We start from the raw sequence: 19647 nt of genomic DNA on the forward strand, positions 1-19647 counted from the left end.
AGGTAGTCCTTGGTTAACGACTGTTAGTTTAACAATGGTTTGAAGTTACAACAGCCTTGGAAAAAGTGCTTTACAACCTGTACTCGCACTTACAACTATCGCAAACCATCTCACCACCCCTCGTGGTCACGATTTGTGACCTTTTTACGACAGCCGTTAAGTGAATCACCACAGTCATTAAGTGAATCACATGGTCATTAAGTGAATTCTGGCAAAAAATGTCCATTGGGGAAGCTGGATTCACTTTACAACCACATGATTCACTTAAGACAAATTCCTTGTATATATTTTATACTTGGTCATTAAAGTATTTTGTATTGTATTGTATTTGTATTATCAACCATGATTCACTTAACAACCATCGTAAAAGTGGTCATAAATCAGGTTGGTCATGTGGTGACTTGCTTAATGACTGAAATTCCAATCCATATTGTGGTGATTAAGTGAGGACTACCTGTACATTTTTCAGTGGCAGGTTTCTTTTTCTATTGTCTAAAATCTGATGGAGGAAAAGATTGAAAATTAAACACTATGTAAACTATGTAGTATTACAAATGGAAAGAAAAAGATGGTCCTAGGTGATTCATAATGAATTTCAAATGTAATTCAGATGAACATTGCCAAGAGGCTCCTTACTTTCATTTCTGTCAGCATCTAGATTGCTACTGGCAAACACAGATTAAAAACTGTGGTAACGAGGAAGTCACAATATTCTAAATTTCATACAAAGAGTCACTTACCTGCCTTTCTGTGATTTCCAACATAGTAAGGTATAGTCTCAATAGTGGCAACTGCTTCAATTGGGCCTCCATCATTAGGTACTGTGAGTGTTGTTTTTGCAACTATTGATTCATTTCCCTGAAATAAAATGGTTGCAGCAACAAAAATTAAAATCCTGATTTCAAATGAGAAATAGAAGTTGCCACATGATTCTATACTCTCCAACAGTTTTCTCCAAACTAGTATATTCCAGATGCACTGAGATTGCAGCTCCCAAAATTCTCAGTCAGCATAATCAAAACTTGAAAGCATATCTAGGAATAGCTATCATCACATCAGGAAGGTGCCACCTTGGAGAATACTACCTTATAGCTTGGGCATAAAGAGGTGGTTATATACATTAATAGTGCCCTCCTAATGGGTAATGAGCTTGTTGAACCTGCAGTGAATAATAAAAAACAATAAATACTAATAAACACCCCCTCTATACATCAACGTGTGGTATTTAAAGATCAGAACCTAATTCTGGAAGGAATCTACTATAGCGTTTATAAAAGCACATACCTGATCTACTGTAGAGCCAATGGAACGGGTTTTCTTTAAAGGACCAGGTGGACCTTCAATAAACTGCCTAGAAGAGCGCTGTAAAGGAAACATGTAATTATTTGGGTGAAAACAGCATTCTTGAGTAAAGTGAAAATTCTACAAGAGTTTTAAATTCTGTATTTATAAGGAATCTAAGCAGAATATGAAGTCAATAATTTCTCTAAATTATCCTTTCTTACCTGGAACATGCAGAGACAATACCCTTTTTATTTATTTATTTATTACATTTGTATGCTGCCCATCTCCCCCAGTGGGTGACTCTGACTTTTTGCCCACCTCATGTAGTAACCAGAGCAGATGAAAGTAAAGAGAATTAAATGGGAAGGGAGATAGATTATCTCAAGTATACTTTCTCTTTAATATACTGTATATTAAATATAACCCCAAAGTTCAACTGCATATTAACTGAAAGCAAAACTGTGACAGCAATTTCCACATCTATTCCATAAATAGATTCCATAAATCTGTTTACCAGAATTGTCTTATTTATTATAAAAGTTTAATGTAAAACATTAAACACTGAAAGAAAATAGATTTTTTGGCACAAGCAACAGATCTGGAAATTAAATGGTTCTCTACATAATGCCAGCCTGTTAGGGTATTCTGTCAGCATAAAACAAGAAAAAAATTCAGACAGAGAAATATAATTCTAATGAAAAAATAACAATTACGTATATTGATATATGACTTAAATGTACCAAAGCTCAAAACATTTGCATTGCAGGCATACCCCCAATCACTAATGCAAAGTTCAATAATAAATGAAACCCACTCTTTGCATCAGATAATACAAACAAATAAAAAGAAGAAAAAAAACCCTATACATACTCTTTTCTCTCTTTTTTTCAGCCTAACAGTCTTTACCATTGTGGAATCCCAATCCTAGATATTAGAAAAGAATCTCTTTAGTATCCCACAGATGACAAACATACATGTTCAGTCTGTTCATATTTTTATGCCTAACTTAACATATTCAATATTTAAGAACAATTCACCTATAGGATTTAAAAGGATCATTTTAAAAATATTATCGTACGACAGTACAAGAAGTGAATTCAGATAGCAGTTACGTTACCAATGATTCGTCCGTTTTGTCAAAACTGATGTCAGATAAAATTGAACCAGATTCATCTATTGTTGACAATCTAAAATAAAAATCACAAATTTTAAAATCTCATCTTATCAAATATAGTAAACCAACATTTTATAAGCAAACAGAGCCTATTACAAAGAATGTTGCAACATATACAGAACTCTGTTATTCAATCCATGCAAAATATTGAATTTGGCATCTTGATATAGAAACTTTACTGTAACAATACTAAAAGTCACAGATTCATTTTTATAGCAACAACTCAGGTTAAACATTAAATTTCAGTGGTTTCACTGGGACAACACTAAACATGTCTTTAATGCTACTGCTGAAAACAATGGGAGTCGAGTTTCTTCACAATAAACATTTACTAGAGTTACCCTTAAGTTTGGCTAAATACCACCAAAAGCCTCTTGGAGAAAAACTATAAAAAACCCAGGAAATATTATTAATATCATTTCATGTATTTATAGAATTTGGGTATATTTGTGTAACCAGTGAGTATACATACATACTTGGAGTTATGCAGTAATGGATCCATCCTGCCTATATATGAAACTACATACTTCATGGGATAGAAGTTGGAATTCTGAGAATCCTAGCTTCCAGGAAAGGCAAGATAGGGAAAGCATGTAGAGCACTGTTTCTGGAATTCTTTCCAATCCCTTAAAAATAGCTCTGATGTGAGTTACATGATGGGGAAAGAAGCAGGAGGCAACTTATAATGGGACAGCCAGCAACTATCTGAGCAACTGCCTTACTCCCTCTCCCACAGGAATGCCCTGGGGGGTATTTTTCTCTGCAGCTCCTGGCCAGATCCAGGCCATTTTCCAACTCAATCTTTGTTTTTTGCCACCCAATTTGGTCCCATTCTATTCAATTCTCAGAGACTTACCACAATGATAAATCGAATATCTTGGATTAATGTGGTAAAAGTTCAAAAGTAAAACCAGAGTTTGGTGATCACCTTTCAGCTGCCAATTATTAATATTACTAAGTTCTTTACCCCTTTTATGTAGTTGTGTATTCCATGATTTCCCTCCCATCTTATCATATTTTCCTTTTTTTTTTTTAACCTCCACTGTAATCTTTGGTTAAAAAAACAAATTAAAATCTTAGCCTCATAATTATTTTGATCAGGAAGATGTGTTTTCTTGCTGCAAAATATGGGAGGGGTAACTCAGTGCAATACTCCCACTAAAACCTTACAGATTTGTACTTTATTTAACAAATATTGATGTTAGTACTATTATAAATCAGGGTTTTCCAAAGCTACTCTTTGCAATTCCCAAGTGATAAACTCTTGATTAACAAAAACATGTGCTTGATAATACAACATAAACCCTCCTAATATCTATTAAATGTGGATTCAGACTGAATAGCTCTTTGCCAAACAAGAAAAATGATTACTCTTTGGAACTAGATCAGTTCCTGGAAAAAAATCTGAAACAGTTCTTATTTTTAGATTATTGATGTAAAATTATTAACATTCAGGTTAACAACCTACATCACAGGAAAACTTTTTCAAGATAGGCTTACAGATAAAATAATTCTACTATAACAAAAAGAGTATTTAAACAAAAATACACTGGTTTTTCACTTCAACTAACTCTAATTTATAATAATACTGAGAACTCTGCTTATCAGACATAAAGAGATCTAAACTGCAAAGTCATCCTGAAGCTTAACAATGCCACTTGCAACCCATGTGCTTCAACACTTGAAATACAAACACACACACAAAAATGTGTTAGGATTGTATCTTGCTATTTTAAGTAACTCCTGTGAACATGTTTGAATCTTTAACTTCTGACTCTAAGCAAAATTTCAACAGGTTTGGAAAATGTTCCCTAATCAAAATGAATGAAGATTACACTAGCCATTACATTTTTACAGTCTAATCCACCTAAAATAAACTGTGCACAGCCTACCTTTTGTTGCCACCCATAGAAGTCTGAGGCCTGTTTAGAAAAGCCAGTGCTGATTTCTGTTCTTCACTTAGCTGTATACTGCCTGATGAATCACACATGAGAAGCTCTTTGATCAGCTGAATCTGTTGCTCCTACAAATTGGGAAACATTAAGAGTAGCTTTATATTACATTTATAGCACAGAAAGCCCATAATATGCAAAACCTTCTGAGAAACACAACTATCCCACTAGCATATTAATCCCTACACAAGGCACATACACTGATCTCTCAAGTTATAGCATCAGATTAAAGCAGCCAAGGGATTTTGTTGGCGCCAACCGCTAACCAGTGTAAAAGCTAACGTACTTCAAATAGATTTCTTTCAGTTATAAAGCAATTTGCTGGTATCTTACTAATACTATTGACTAATCTCAAAAGAATTCACCATTTTAGTCCCACAAAGAAAGGAAAAGAAGTAGAGAAGAATGGGCAATTGTGGCTATTGTATTTGTGGAATAATCTTGTAAATCCCACTTAAAAACTACACTCCACATTAAATGGGGAGGTCTAAGAAATAAGTACACAAGAAGGATCCATTCACCACTGTTAAGCTGCCAACAGGTTCTCTACTTTGCCTTGACTTTAGCAAAATGTTCACTTTCATAAAAACAACCTTATTGTATCACAAAATGGAAATCACTCCATATGTCACCAGTGAAATTAAAATTATTACACATTATTTATCCATTGCAGGCAAGTAATCACATTACCATACAGTAAAAATTTAATTTAACAGACTGTTCTTGTAAAAGGGTTGTCCATTAAATTCAAACCCTCCACTTATTTTCTTTCCCTTCCTGGAGGTCAGCTCCAGGAACTTTTCCTACCCTCAGTCACTGCCCAGCATGCAACTTGCTGATCTTCCCAGCATTATCCCATCTGTCTCCTACCCTTGACTAAGCCACTGCTGCCCCATTGTGAACCCACCCAGCTGTCTGAGCTTCTTAGTGTATTCCTCTCTCCCCTTTTCTCAGCAAAAATTCAAATATTAAATGTGCGTATATCCCACTAGCCCACCCAATCATCCTAGTACCTTCTCTCCCTCATCTAGAATTCAAATAGAAACAAACCCATTTTTTAAGGGAAGCAGTGACCACTGCCCAGACTGCTTTTCCAAATAATCAACAAGTCCCTTATTTCAGGGTGCTGCAGGATAAAAACTTTATATCTAAAATCCACTAAATTGAGATCTATTAAACCAAGCGTTTATTGTAGCTTTATCAGCCAAATAAGAAACCCACATTCATATCATCATTACAATGTATTTATATCTTCTGAAAATAAAGGCTTGCTACTATTGTTACATAATGGAAAGATATTCAACAAAGCTCTTACATTCCTCTTCTAAATCTGATGCCATTTTTTAAAAAACAAGATAAGCAATGTTATACATACCAACTTTTCACAATCTGCTTCAGCTCGCTGTCTTCTCTTGATCTCCACATCTACTTGGTTGCGTGCATGCTTCAGTTTCACATCTAGAGCACTACGCTCAGTTTCTGTTTTCATCAGTAGATCTTTGTATCTGGCCACCTCATGATCCATTTTCTGCCATTTTCTCCTGAACTCTTCAAAATTCTTGGCCAATTGGATAAATTCTGGGAAAAGTGCAGTTTTATTCAATTTACAATTGATTAATTTTCTAATGCTTTTTTCTTATTTCCTCTTTAAATATATTCTCAATTCAACTTGATAATAATCTAAATAGATAATACCTGGGCGTTGGAAAACCTGATGATTCAGAACACAGTTTAGAAAAAGAAGTTGTACTCAGTTTACTCTGTAGAGTACTGAATGCTTACCTGGCATAAGCCCAAATGAAGTGGAACTTATTTTTGATTAAACAGGCAAAATCAATACATTTTTCCCTATAATCCAGTTCAAAGATTTCAGTTCAGCTATTCAATGTACTTCCATGTTAAGCATGATCAGTGATATCATGCAATAAAAAACAATCATCTTACTAAGGCAACTTATGTAATATGAATGGGCAACTGCCATACAAAGAATAAAACTGCAGTCATAACTAAATTGAGAACAGATTATATTAATCAAAGATTATGACATTAGGAAGACATTCAACAGAAAAGTTTAAAATATGCTTCATTTGATGTTGATTAGTACTATAGATGTTTGGACTAGCAACTTGATAGACAATTTTAAAAACATTGATCCAAAAGGGAAAAAAAACTAATTTCCCTTCGATGCTCAACACTACCCTAAAGTGGATACAAACATTCTATCCTGATAAGTGATATCCATAAAGCATTGGACAAACTTTTCATTATGGAGTCCTTGGGGTTCTCTGAACTTGGTTGTTTTCTTGCAAATGTTTCATTAGCCAGCTAGGTAGCATCTTCAGTGCTAGAATGGAGTGGGATTTGCTCTCTGTTTATATACTATTATATACTAGGTATTATATACCTAGCACTGAAGATGTTACTTAGCCGGGTAACAAAATGTTTGCAAGAAAACAACCAAGCTCAGAAAACCCCAAGGACTTCACAGTTCAACCCTGAGCTACATATACTCTCTTCTGTTGAAACTTTTCATTAGCCAGTATTTTCTCCTTAACCCCTCCAAGTCATTATTATAGATGTTGTGATTCTAACACTACATAGACTTAACTTGGGCTCTTTTGAGACCTGCAATAGTACATGGCAATGTAACCTGATTCCCTGAGACAACAGAATAACGGAACTACCAGAACCATAATATTTTAACTACCTGCTCTACACTGTTGCCTAGAAACCACATTGTACAAACCTGCTGGTTGTTATGCAGATTAGTTTTCTACACAAGACAGACAGACATCAAATTAATCGTGCTTCCTAAGTTAGGTAACAGACCTATGCTAGGTGATCTAACGAATTTGGAAAAATTCATGCCTACCTTTCAAGGAAATTACAGAGCAAGAAGGAACCTTCAAATATGATATTTATATGTGCGTCTCTTACATTTATTTTTGTGTCTCTAACATGATTCACCTGCACAATATCCATAAAAAGTGACCACTTACGGTATTCACTGCCTTCATTTAGAATTTCTGCTTGGCATATGAGTTGGTCAAAGAGATTCCGTAAATTCAGCATTGTTGTCTCCATCTTTATCAAATGAAACTGAAATAATTCAGAAATTAGTTCATTTTTGCCTTCTTTTTTTGCCAGGAACAGCAATCCTTGCTAGTGATTCACATCTTAAAGTGAAGAATAATCATGCTATGGATTTACAGTATAGCAAACTGTAATCTGAATAACACAACCATTGTATCAATATTCACTTCTCTCTATAGATAAAGTTCTGAAGACTGTAACCCCAAAACACATACCTTTGCTTTCCCCTTTAAGCTAATATCAGACATCTTGCAAAAATCATGTACAGTAGAGTTCAACAGCTGTATACAAAGAGATTTATGAAATTATATAAGTAAAACATAGATCCTTGCCAATAAAGGATTTAGTTTGAAATAGGCAACAGGAAAGATAAAAGTTAGCAAAAATTAATGTAAACTGTCCTGTACAGTAGTTGGAAATGAAGATCTAGAAGCAATCCAGTTGTCTCTGATAAGCCTTAATGACTTGTGTGAGACTGAATTTTTCCCTCCAAGGGTGGAAAGGGAGCTCAGACCTTGGAAAACCAATTACAAAACTGCTCTTTCTGATCTCTGAAAAATCATCCACAGCCATTGCATTCCTGACATAGGAGCTACCACATTCCAACCCAGGTAAAAATTTAGATGATCCTTTCAGCTGCTGTAAACTAAACATATCCCCAGAGATAAAGAAAGGGAGGAAGAAACACAACCAACAATCTGTTCTTCTTTCATCTAGCTGTCAAGCCATAGGATACTTCAGTCCTTGATATCAGAATATCTCTAGAAGATACATAGTACTTCCCCTGCAAAGTGGAAAACTAAAGACCTTAAGGAAGTAAATATTTACAAGAAAATCTTAAGTAATAAATAAATTAGGTTTTCAGTAGAAGGGATACAAAATATTTTACCAATACTACACCTTGCTTATAATGAATCTTGGTATCAACCTGTTTAAAATCTAAATTAAAATCTATAAATCAACTCATAACAATTTAAGAACCACCTTTTTATAAACATTTTAATGTAAAAGTCTTAAACCAACTTGAAGCATTATACATGCCATGCATATTTATATATTGTTATTAATATTTGTCACCACTACAATCAAGGCAAAATATTATTTTATTTTCAGGTCATGGAGAAAACACTGTCCTTGCTTCTGGAAACATCCAGGCATTAAAACCTCACTACTTCAGCTCACAAAAAAATGCTAGGCTTTTGTTTGTTTTTCACTTTTTTGAACAGGTAAGTTTTAAAAAATAAAACAAACTGCTTTTAAGACTTCCATTTGAGAAAACTGCTTGCAAAGCTTTGTGGTGGGAGATGCTGTTGTAATAGAGGAAAATAACCTATAATTTCCTCAAGTTCATGCACCAAGTTTTAAATTCATAACACTGCCTGGATTTATGGCTTTTAGTACTCACTTGTAAATTTCTATTTTGTTTCCTTCATATGTGTACTCCTAGAATTACACATGTTACACCTCTGCTCTGTAAGCTGCATTGGCTGCCAGTTTGCTTCTGGGCTCAATTTAAGGTGCTGGTTTTGACTTTTAAAGCCCTACATGGCATGGGGCCAGGTTATTTGAGGGATTGCCTCTTCCTGATTACATCTACCTGTCCCATCAGGTCCAGGAGGAAGGGCATGTTACAGACCCAGGAGCTGAGCTTTCTCTGCCGTGGCACCTGCCCTATGGAACATCCCCTACCCCCAGGTGAGATTGGCCCGAATCCTGATTAAGGCGCACTACCCTTAATCTTCCCAAGACCTTCCTTTCCCTATCTCCTCTTAGCCACTACAGTACTATATCCTTTCTTTCAAGTGCAGCATAAGGGGAGGTACACGGAGGCGTTAAATATATTGATTTTAAAAGTATATGAGAAAGCATCAGTGGAAAAAAAATCATTCCCTTAATTTACTCTTTTATTATTTTGCCCAAAAATGTATCAAATCTTTCAAAATCATTTGTATTCCACCTAAACTCAGTATGTTACATAGCGATACTTGAGAAGCAACATTATAATGTCTTACTCCAGAACACCCTAAGAATTATCAGGGCAATTGCTACTATGTTAATGCAAAGGGAAAGGGACATCTCAGAAATTCTTGAAGGGAAATGGAATACAACTACGGGAATTAGTCACATGGTCAAAAGCAAATAGCTTGGTACCAAATCTGGACATTACCAGAACAATGGAAACTGACTCTTCACCAAATTTGAAATCACTTAAAAAAAAAAATTAGGCATAATTCCAATACATATGAACAAAAAGATACCACAATTTGCTAAGATACATGTTCACAGCCACAAGAATAAACCTAATACAAGATTGGAAAAGGGATACGCTACCAACAATATTAGACTAGGAACTTAAGCTTACTTGGAGAATACGGAGCAATGGCAAAGTTAACAACATATATGAACGACAGACGTTTTACCAAATTTAAGCAAGAATGGCTTATATATATTATATATTATGCAGCAAGGCAAAGTTAAGCATTTCGAATATGGTTTTAAGGGGAAAAAGAATTGACCAAAAAACTGATATCAGAAATATATGAAAAAAATGTTTGTAAATATTGTATAACAAAGGGAAAGTTAGAAACTAAATATTTACATAATATTTTTACTAGTTTTTCTTCTTTTTTGGGGATGTATGCATGATTTATCTTTAAATAATAAAATAGTGGAGATATTGGCATTCAGCTCAGAGATTCAAAAAGATTTTTAAAATCCTTTTCCTTTTTGTTAGAAACAACTTTATTCTGTTTTTATGGTTAATTTTTCATTAATGATATACTGAGCACTAACTGTACAACTTTCACAACTTCTTTGTCACTTACTGATATATCTTTGTATCATTTTCTCTTATTTTGCTTTAAAAAAAATGATTAATTTTTAAAAAATCTGTCTCTTCTCCGAAAAGCAAATCACTTCTAATTTTATATAGAGCAGGCAGGAGAAAATGTTACAAGAATTTAACATAGATTACTGTCGAACAGAACAATCAGCAGAATACTTTTGTAATGGCTTCTCATCTTTTCTACAGTAATCAGAAATATTTATATCCTTGCGTGACTAGTTATTTGTTCCAGTTGAGCTTGCAGAGAAGTCTGACAAGAGCTAATATCTCATTATTTAAAAACAAATGTTAGCCAAAATGGCACAAGCAGTAGTGTAAGACTTGATTAGTTTGTAGATGTATACAAATATATGGATATTATTAATAAATGTAATATTTTACCTTAAATTCTGTACTGCATGAGGCTCAGAATCAAAAGCCAAGTCTTTCCAAAGAACATCTGGTTTAGCCTAATGAAAGTAAAACAGATCAAATGTTATCTGCTTCACATATTTGCCACTATCAATGAAATAGTACTTCATATACTACAACGCATGCATGCAGAATTTTTCCAAATCAAATTATATATGAGATAATGGGGTCACATAATTTCCTGTACAGATGTGTATTAGCTTATATTTTATCCACAATGCTTGCATGGATCGCTGTTGGGAACTAAAATGTTTTCATTCTGTGTATTTCTTTTAATATGACAGCAGCCATACCAAGCAGAGGATTTTAGCATAGCTGAACTCAAGTCTGAGATGCTTACAGTTATTAAACTGAAAAAAAAAAAAAAAACCCTGCTTGGTGTTACAAATTAAAAACAATCACACATAACCGATTCTGATTCAGTCTCAAGGGCTAGTCACTTCAGCAAGTTGCAGAAAGCTTCACTAATTACTTTATCAACAGACCAAATGTCTGTGCCTTAACTATGTCAAAAATGAAAGACCAATTTTCCTCTCTGTGGGAAAAGCAACTTATGAAAGACTGTTGCCCGCTATTCTACTCAAGGAAAATAGCATAACCATACAATTAAATGCTACAAAGACTTGTGGATTCTGTTTGAAGAAGGAACATAACACTTCTTGGGTTTTTGCTTTACAAGAAAGAGGGACTCCAAACAATGGAAAAGCAAAGATTTTTATAGAAATTGAGGTCTAGCAGGCAGGAAATCCTAGGGTTCTGATTTGCTGGCCAGTTTGGGGAAGCTAGGCAGGTCCTTATCCCTGCACCTGGGGTTATTTCTATCGTTAGGCAAAACAGGCCTTTCAGGAGGGCAGCAGAGCTGGACAAGTCCATTGTTAAGAAATGGAATGTTGAGGTCATTAGGTGATGGAGCAGTTTCTTGTTATTCTGTTGTAATTCCCTTGTTAAGGCTGCCCTTGGGCTATACTGTGAACTGCTGAGGAGGCATCTATTCTTTGGTTTAGATGGAATTGCAGAGAATTTTGTCTGAGGAAGGTCAATTTGGTTCTGATAGAATTAGACTAAGAGAGGAGCTGCATTTGATCTTGATCATGTGCAAAAGACAAGGGGGGGGGTACAGCCTCCATTCTGTTTAATTTTATCCACTACAGTCTCTACACACATCCCAAATATTATACAATAAAGATACAATATCTTTCAAAATCCAACTTTTGCTTCCATGGAGTGTTACAGGGAAAATCACTGCCTGTGTGATTCTGAACTTTGTAGATAATGACATATCAGAGCAACTGAATACCTTTTTCAACATCTTCGCTGCTACCCTATCAAAAGCTAGTCTGCGGCAAATTTCTTGACTGCTAGTTCCTTTGATGTTGATAGTTGATCCTAAAAGGCAGAAACTATCTACCACTTCAGTATCTTCAAGTCTGGTTGCTGAACTGTTGTCATTAGTTTGGTCTTCTTCATACAGGACATCCCTGGTTAATGACCACTCATTCGGCGACTGTTCAAATTTGTGACAGCACTGAACGGGTGGTACTTACAACTGGTCCTCAGAGGTCTGGCCATCACAGTGTCCCTGTGGTCACTATTTTGTGACCTTTTTTGCCAGCATCTGACAAGCAAGGTCAATGGGGAAGCCGGCAGGAGGTCACAAATAGCAACCGTGTGACATCCTCGCTTAATGACCCATGGTGATTCATTTAACTGATCTGTTTCACAGTCAGCCCCTGACTACAACTTTGTTGTTAAAACTGAGCCATTCCACATCCTTGTACAAATAATATAGTCAATTTGATTTCTGTGTTCTCTATTTGGTGATGTCCATTGTTTTGGCTGTCAAAGACTGTGTTAGCAATGAAGAAATCACTGGACTGGCAGAAACCAATAATCCTCTTGCTTCATTACTGTTACATAGGCTACACAGTCCAACCATGTTTTTCTTCTTACTATTTCCAACTTTGGTGTTCTAGTCTCCAATCACAAATACCACATCCTGCTTGCATGCTTGATCAATTTCAGATTGAACTTGACCATAACATTTCTCAGCCTCCTCCTCTTCTGCATTAGTGGTTGGAGCACAAACTTGGATAATTGTCATATAAAAGATTGTCCACAAAGTTTAACTGATATTATTCAGCCATCGACTGCATTATACCCAATTACTGTCTTTATATCCTTCCTGACTCTGAAAGCAACACCACTCATTCTTTGTTTTTCATGGTCTGAATAGTAAACAGCATGATATTCTGACCAAAAGCATTCAATTCCAGTCAGTTTCAGTTGGCTGATGCCTCAGAGGTTAATATGCAGTTAATTCATTTTGTCTTTCACTGTGGTAAGCTTTCCCACGTTCATGCTTCTTATGTTCCATGTACCCAATGCAATTTTGTTTTTGCCCCTTTGGATTTTCTTTTCCTGCATGGCAACATCAGCAACTAGATGTCCCAAATACTTTAATCAAGCCACATCATAAAGATCATTAGTACTCCTCAGCAGTATGTTGAATGCCATCTGATTTGAAGGGCCCATCATCTGGCATGATATCATTGATCACTTTTTATTATCTAGCCATGTAATTTTCTTGGCAAAATACAGAAGTGGGTTGCCTTCTCCTGCATAATATGAAATGATGCCTTTGTCATTGTCACTAAAGTGATAATCTGCCTCCATCATCTTCATACATCCCTGCCACCCAATATAGGTACCTTCTTGATTTAGCTGGGCAGTTGGGATGATCTTCACACCTTGGGTGACCTTGCTGAGAGTATATACTCTTGGCACACATTCCTGGTGTTCTTCACTCATCCTTCCCAGGAACACCTCCCCCTGCCCCACCACAATGAGGCAGTTAGCAGAAGTATGTTCTGCTTAATATGAATATTAAGTAATAAATACTACTATTCAGTGTGATCGATTGCTAAATTACAGTGTTACTACACCTCCTAGAGTTGCTGGGAGTACCTGTCTAGAGTAGCTGGGAGTCAGGCAACATATAAATTTAGTAATTATTACTCCAGCATTATAAGTCTGTTCAAGTGCCACACGCTATCTTGATCTATTCTTTTGTCACTTTTTTTTGTTTCAGCCTGACTTTTATTTTTTTCACCACCAAAACATTTTTTTCCTCCTCTATCACAGCTATCAGTCAGAATCACTACCATTAATGTTTTCCAAACCAGTAAATATATCCTATCCTAGTGCCCTTCAAAATTCTGGACTACAGTTCCTATAAGTATTAGTTGGCTATATTGGCTAGAAAATACGCAAGCTATAAAATAATACATTCAATGCATACCAGGCTGGGAAAGACTGCTTTATATCAAAGCAAGGAAAATCATTTAAAGAAAACCATATTTGACCTTTCCCTTCCAAGCTATTAAATTAAAAGCACATCTGCTTGCATAACTACTCTATTTACAGCCTTTTAAATGACAACATAAAAAACCTGAACAGTTCTGATTCTGTCAAATAAGAAGATATATTTGCTTCAACAGTCTGTATAACTATATAGCTAAGAAATAAATACATTCATTTAATGGGAAGAACTCATTAAAGATGCTTGTATATATATCTGATGATTACTAGGTATTGCATACCTACAGACTTTGATGCAGACTGCAGGAAAATAATGAAAGCTGGAAGATATGCAGAACTTTGAATATTTGTAGTAGTCCAAGGAGTCAAAGCTGTTACTCTGCAATGAATGGCAGCTGCTTTACTAACCAATATATTTAAGGTTGTGTGTCCATTAATATTCAATCTGAAGACAAGTAAACATTGCAAGATAAAAAAACCCACAATGAATCAAAATTCTGCTTACAAATAAACTAAATCTGCCTGGAAATTCTATCATTTGGGAAATGAGAAGCAAAGAACAATGCTATTTCTTCCTGTGCCCCAAATCATTAACAGTTTATGGAGTTTAATAGTTTTGTAACCACTGTTACTAAATTCACAGCAGAAAATATTCTTAAACTTAACCTAACTTCTAAGCATCCTCCAAATATGTTTCAAAGAATTTCCTTCAAAGCAAATTTGGGACAAAAAGTAATAGGAAGTCTCATCATATGAGTAGAAATCTGCTCATGTAAACTTAGACATTTACCAATACAGTACTGCATATTTTTAAAACCCACTGAGTTCAATAGGATTTAGAACTAAAAAAAATAAATTCACAAAATTCACAAAAAAGAGCAGCAGCTAAAACATAGTTATCTTACACAAGTCAAAGCTTGCCTCTCAAATACAAAAAATATCTCAGTGGCTCTCTTCCAAATGAGAAACACCTTTAGGAATGCCCAGATTCAGAAGTTCTGTGAGGTCACAAAACAATTCTGAGCTTAAATCAAAATCTGGTCATATAAGTACATGCAACCTATATGTTAGAGTTTAAGCTGTTTATTTTGCATCTGTATGCAACATGAACATACCATAGGTCAGCATTAGCATTCCAGTTTCCTAATACCTTTCTGCAAATTTCCAGAGCTTAAAGTTTATGCCTCATCAATGGTCATATGATGGATATGTAGAAGCATATCCACGATTCTATTTGCTTTGGGGTAAGCAAAAATATACGAAGTGCAGAAAAAGAGTAAAAAATAGTAAACAAAAGAAATTAAAAGCACGAGATAAAAGGAAATACAGCAAAATCTAATTTAAACCAACACCATCCACTGTATCTCCTCATATTTTCTACCCATGCCAAACTATCCTTGTTTCCGCCATGTCCATATGATGCCATACATTGCTTTTTATTCTTTAAACAGGTTCTGTAGACTGAAAAGGTTTTGAAAAGGACAACTCTAGGGTAGCTCCCACTGAAATCAGAAAACCACAATAAAACTATTTAAGGTACCACTACAGAATGTTTATATGCTCTGGTTTTCAGATCATAAAAATAATCATAACAAATATTTAAAATTATCTTTGTACCAATGTATTGTGGATTTTTTCCCACTGTAACAGCTTGAGAGTTACATAATTTTTTATTTTTATTTTTTGTCTGAGTCAATCATTAACTTCTGGTGACTGCCTGGACTAGTGTCTGCAGTTTTCTTGGCAAGGTTTTTTGTAAGTGGTTTGCCATTGTCTCCTTACTAGAACTGAGAGAGTGTGATTGTCCCATAGTTACCCAGCTGGCTTTGTGCCTAAGGCAGAACTAGAACTCATGGTCTCCAGGTTTCTAGTCTGCTACCTTAATCATTACACCAACTAGTTTCCCAGTTATATGAATTCAGCAGTTTAAACATCTAATAAACAGACAATAAACAAGTTGCACAAGAATTCTAATTATTCTGCCGACAGCAGCTTTTTCTAAGTATAACTCAGTTTTCATTCCAATCAAAAGAAAAATCAGACTAACAAATACACTATTAAGATGTTTCTATTCCTCCAAGTATCTTACTTATCAAGAGACAGTCATAACCCATTAGAGAAAATTAATGTAGTTAGTTGCCCTTACCCACTCATCTTTCACCAAAACAATATCCTTTAAGGTCAAAATCAGAATTATCTTAGCCTATAACAAAACACAAACAATTCTATAAATAGACAGTAGACCTGGAAGTGCCCCAATAGCCTGTAGAAAAAAGTTAAATTCTGCTGAAATAGGTGAATGGACAACCATAACACATTATGCAAATTTTAACGCCTTCATTTTTTCCTTAAAATTAATATAAGGAAACTACAACTTATTATCTAGCTTTTGAAAACAAAAATTTGTACTGGGCAGAGTCCTTGAACAGATTATCAAACAACATGTCTGTAAGCACTTGGATAGGTATACAAGATTAACAGGAACCAGCATGGATTTATCACAAACAGATTGTGTCAGGCTATCTTTATTACCTTTGGCAGAGTGATTAGCTTAATAGATCAGGGGAACATTTAGACATAGTGAATCTGGACCTTGGCTAAGCTTTCATAAAAATGTTTTCTTCTATCTTCTGAGAAATAAAGTTGTTAGCAAAAGAGGACAAGAACCGTTGTGCCTTTACCTCTTGGCAGAATTAGATTCCTAGATGTTGGGATAACTGAAATATCCCATTACCATTACTGCATGCTTATTTGGAGAAACACAAATTTAAAATTGTAATGTCCCATAGCTTCACAGTTGTAAAGAAGGAAAGGCAAAACATGATTTTCAGCTCCTAAATTCCCGCAATCCAGAACCTCAAGCACCTACTGGATAAGGACTTAAAAGAATGTATTTTCTAAAGACACAGAAAAGTAGTAGTTGTTATCAGATACTGAAAGTAATAATTGCAAGCAAGATTGCTGCCCTTAGGACAAGGGATTTGGCACAAGGGGGAAGTGAAGGAGTTATTATTGTTATTAATCAGAAAAGGAATAGGAACAAGAAACATCAAAGCTTACATTAGACAAACTCCCTTATTCCTTACCTATACTTTTATGCATTCCCTTGATTTTACCTCTCAGCTTTTATTTTACATCTATCCTACTATTACCATTCTGCACCATATAATCAGCTATCACTCTTCCAATGTATTTAATCATGCCATTATTTTATCAATAATAATAATATGGCTGTACATTTAAAGCGAGAGGCAGTTTGGTGTAGTGGTTAAGGCATCAGGCTAGAGACCCTGAGTTCTAGTCCTGCCTTAGGCACAAAGCCAGCTGGGTGACTGGGCCACTCACTCTCTCTCTCAGCTCTAGATAGGAGGCAATGGCAAGCCACTTCCAAAAAACCTTGCCAAGAAAACTGCAAGGACTAGTCCAAGTAATTGACAGGAGTCAAAACTTGACTTGAAGGCACAAAAAACAAACAAACCAATTTAAAGCACTGCCCAATTCGCCTTTTACCTTTGCCTCTAAGCTTCTCAAATGTACCACTTAGTCTTGCTTCCATAACACTTCTCTTGACCCTCCCCATTTGTGTCCTCAAAATATGATTTCTGGTTCTATGGTCCAATGAAACTGCTCTTATCCAAATGACTAATATTATCTCAAATAATATTATTTGAATAATATGTCGAAAATACAAGGACCTCAACTTCTCAATATTGTTTTCAGCACTGCTGCTTTCAGTACAGCTGACACATTCAACTGCTTGCTATAATGTTGTCCTTCTAATTATTTAATACTGGGGTGGGCAGGGAGGTTTCTGCTTTTTCCCTGTCCACTGAAGTTTCTTAAGCATGTGTTCTGTATCCTGTATATTCCCTCTCATATGCATGAATGAATTCATCACCTTTAGATAGCTTACATCAGTGCCTAGACAATTATTACCTCTAACTCCAATTACAGAACATTCCTATTCCATTCATCCCACCTCTAACTCCTGATCTGATATTTCCATTTAAATATTTCACTGCCATAAATCCAAGACCAAACTTGTCTTTCTTTAAACTCTCCTCTATTCTGATATACTGTATCAATCAAATCACACCCATATACTCAATGAACAGGAGCAATGCCCAGGTCCACTTTCTACTTTCTCATTTTCCACTGGATCAGTCAAAATTCTACTGACAAATCACCTCCCTTACTGAGCAGATCACATTAAGCTCCTCACTGGGCTTTTGTGTACCCTTTAATCCAAGAGGTCATTACCCCTACCTTCAAAGTCTTCTGTAAACTTGCTTTCATCCTACCACCTCAACTTCCAATAAATACTTACCATAACCTTTGCTCTTTCAGTTTGGTTACCTTCAGATATCTAAATAGATCCTGCTTCTTTAAATGACCCAGTCTTTCATGCCGTGGACTTCTTTCCGTTCAACCCCTCCTCCAAACCTCTTATTTTTGTAAAGCCTCCAACAAGATTTCATTCCTGAGAAAAAAACCTAATCTGAATATTAATCACATGCTTATTCCTATCCTTCCCTGCTTTTTGCTGCTTTCCACATAAATTGTTGGATTATAAACTGCATATTAGAAGGGATCATGAAAAAAACTGTTATTACAATATCTGATATTTCTGTCAATTTACAAGAAACCTATTTTCAGAAATGGATTTGAAGACTGGTCGTTTCAATTTTGGTAATACCACAGTAACCAGTTTTAATAAGGAAAGACCGTGTGAAATAAAAAGTCCGTCAAGATTCAGGCCGGCCATAAAGATAACCTCAGCCTTTTCGCCTCACAGAGCCGTCATACCGGGGAAAACTGCAAGCTCCGTAACCACGCAGCACGTTGATAAAACGAACCGTAATGCCGGCGATGCACTAGCCTCCCTCTTTTTTTCTAGCTTCTTCTTCCCAAATGGCCCCTGAAATCCCTACCAGCCTCCCGCGCCGCTTTCTTCCTACTTCCCCCATGTTACTTACCAGGCGGCGCGTGAGAGAAAAGGCCGTTGGAACCCCACCGGACTAGCGCGCGGCACCCAGTACAACCAAAACGGCTTCGAGACCCGCCCGCCGTTCAGTTTGAATCGGAACAACCAATTGTCTCTTCTAATCGTGATTGGCTAAGCAGTACCGGCGTAGCGAGGGCAAGCGTGACGTCACCACTCCTCCTTGTCTCGTTAAGGAAACATTCTCGTTCCACTTATTCACTCTGAAACGGGACGCCTCCGGCGCCTTCTTTTTCAAGGGCACGACTGCCCATACTTCAGGACACCTTTTCTCTCCTGCTCTTTGATCAGTAAGCTCATAGGCGGCGTTCCTTTGGGAACAGTTTTACTCAGGATCAGTTTGTTGCCCCTTTCCTTTTACAGGAAAAAAGGGCGGGTATTAGATGAAACAACAGGGAATTTTTAAACGCTTGGAAGACATTCTTTTTATTCTTTGCATACTAGCTAGAACATAAAAAAGGATAAAAAAAACTTTGTCGTGACTCTGATCCCTCTAATAACATAAATAAATACATAAAACTATTGAAAGAAAAACAATACAGCAACATATTTCTGGTACCAATTTTAA

General features: G+C 35.8%; 1 protein-coding gene across 2 annotated transcripts in view; it reads right to left on the reverse strand.

Annotated features, from left to right (window-relative positions):
* Nucleotides 1–19149, reverse strand: part of RACGAP1 (Rac GTPase activating protein 1) — a 35361-nt gene extending 16212 nt beyond the window's left edge. The window contains exons 1-9 of one of the 2 annotated variants that reach the window (XM_007423773.3): nucleotides 19054–19149; nucleotides 10730–10797; nucleotides 7410–7509; nucleotides 5786–5988; nucleotides 4351–4481; nucleotides 2402–2471; nucleotides 2155–2208; nucleotides 1285–1362; nucleotides 741–858 (exon numbers count right to left, since the gene is read on the reverse strand). In XM_007423773.3, coding sequence (XP_007423835.1) covers nucleotides 741–858; nucleotides 1285–1362; nucleotides 2155–2208; nucleotides 2402–2471; nucleotides 4351–4481; nucleotides 5786–5988; nucleotides 7410–7494 — 739 coding nt within the window. In that variant the 5' untranslated portion in view covers nucleotides 7495–7509; nucleotides 10730–10797; nucleotides 19054–19149. Of the gene's footprint in view, nucleotides 1–740; nucleotides 859–1284; nucleotides 1363–2154; nucleotides 2209–2401; nucleotides 2472–4350; nucleotides 4482–5785; nucleotides 5989–7409; nucleotides 7510–10729; nucleotides 10798–18883; nucleotides 18932–19053 lie in introns of those variants that run through there. The other variant, XM_088138168.1, reaches the window with a different exon arrangement.
* Nucleotides 19150–19647: the final 498 nt, after the last annotated feature.

Source organism: Python bivittatus, unplaced genomic scaffold, assembly GCF_059951505.1.
Source record: "Python bivittatus isolate LINGU-HERP-01145 unplaced genomic scaffold, Pbiv_v1 ctg000220_np1212, whole genome shotgun sequence".
NCBI lineage: Eukaryota > Metazoa > Chordata > Lepidosauria > Squamata > Pythonidae > Python > Python bivittatus.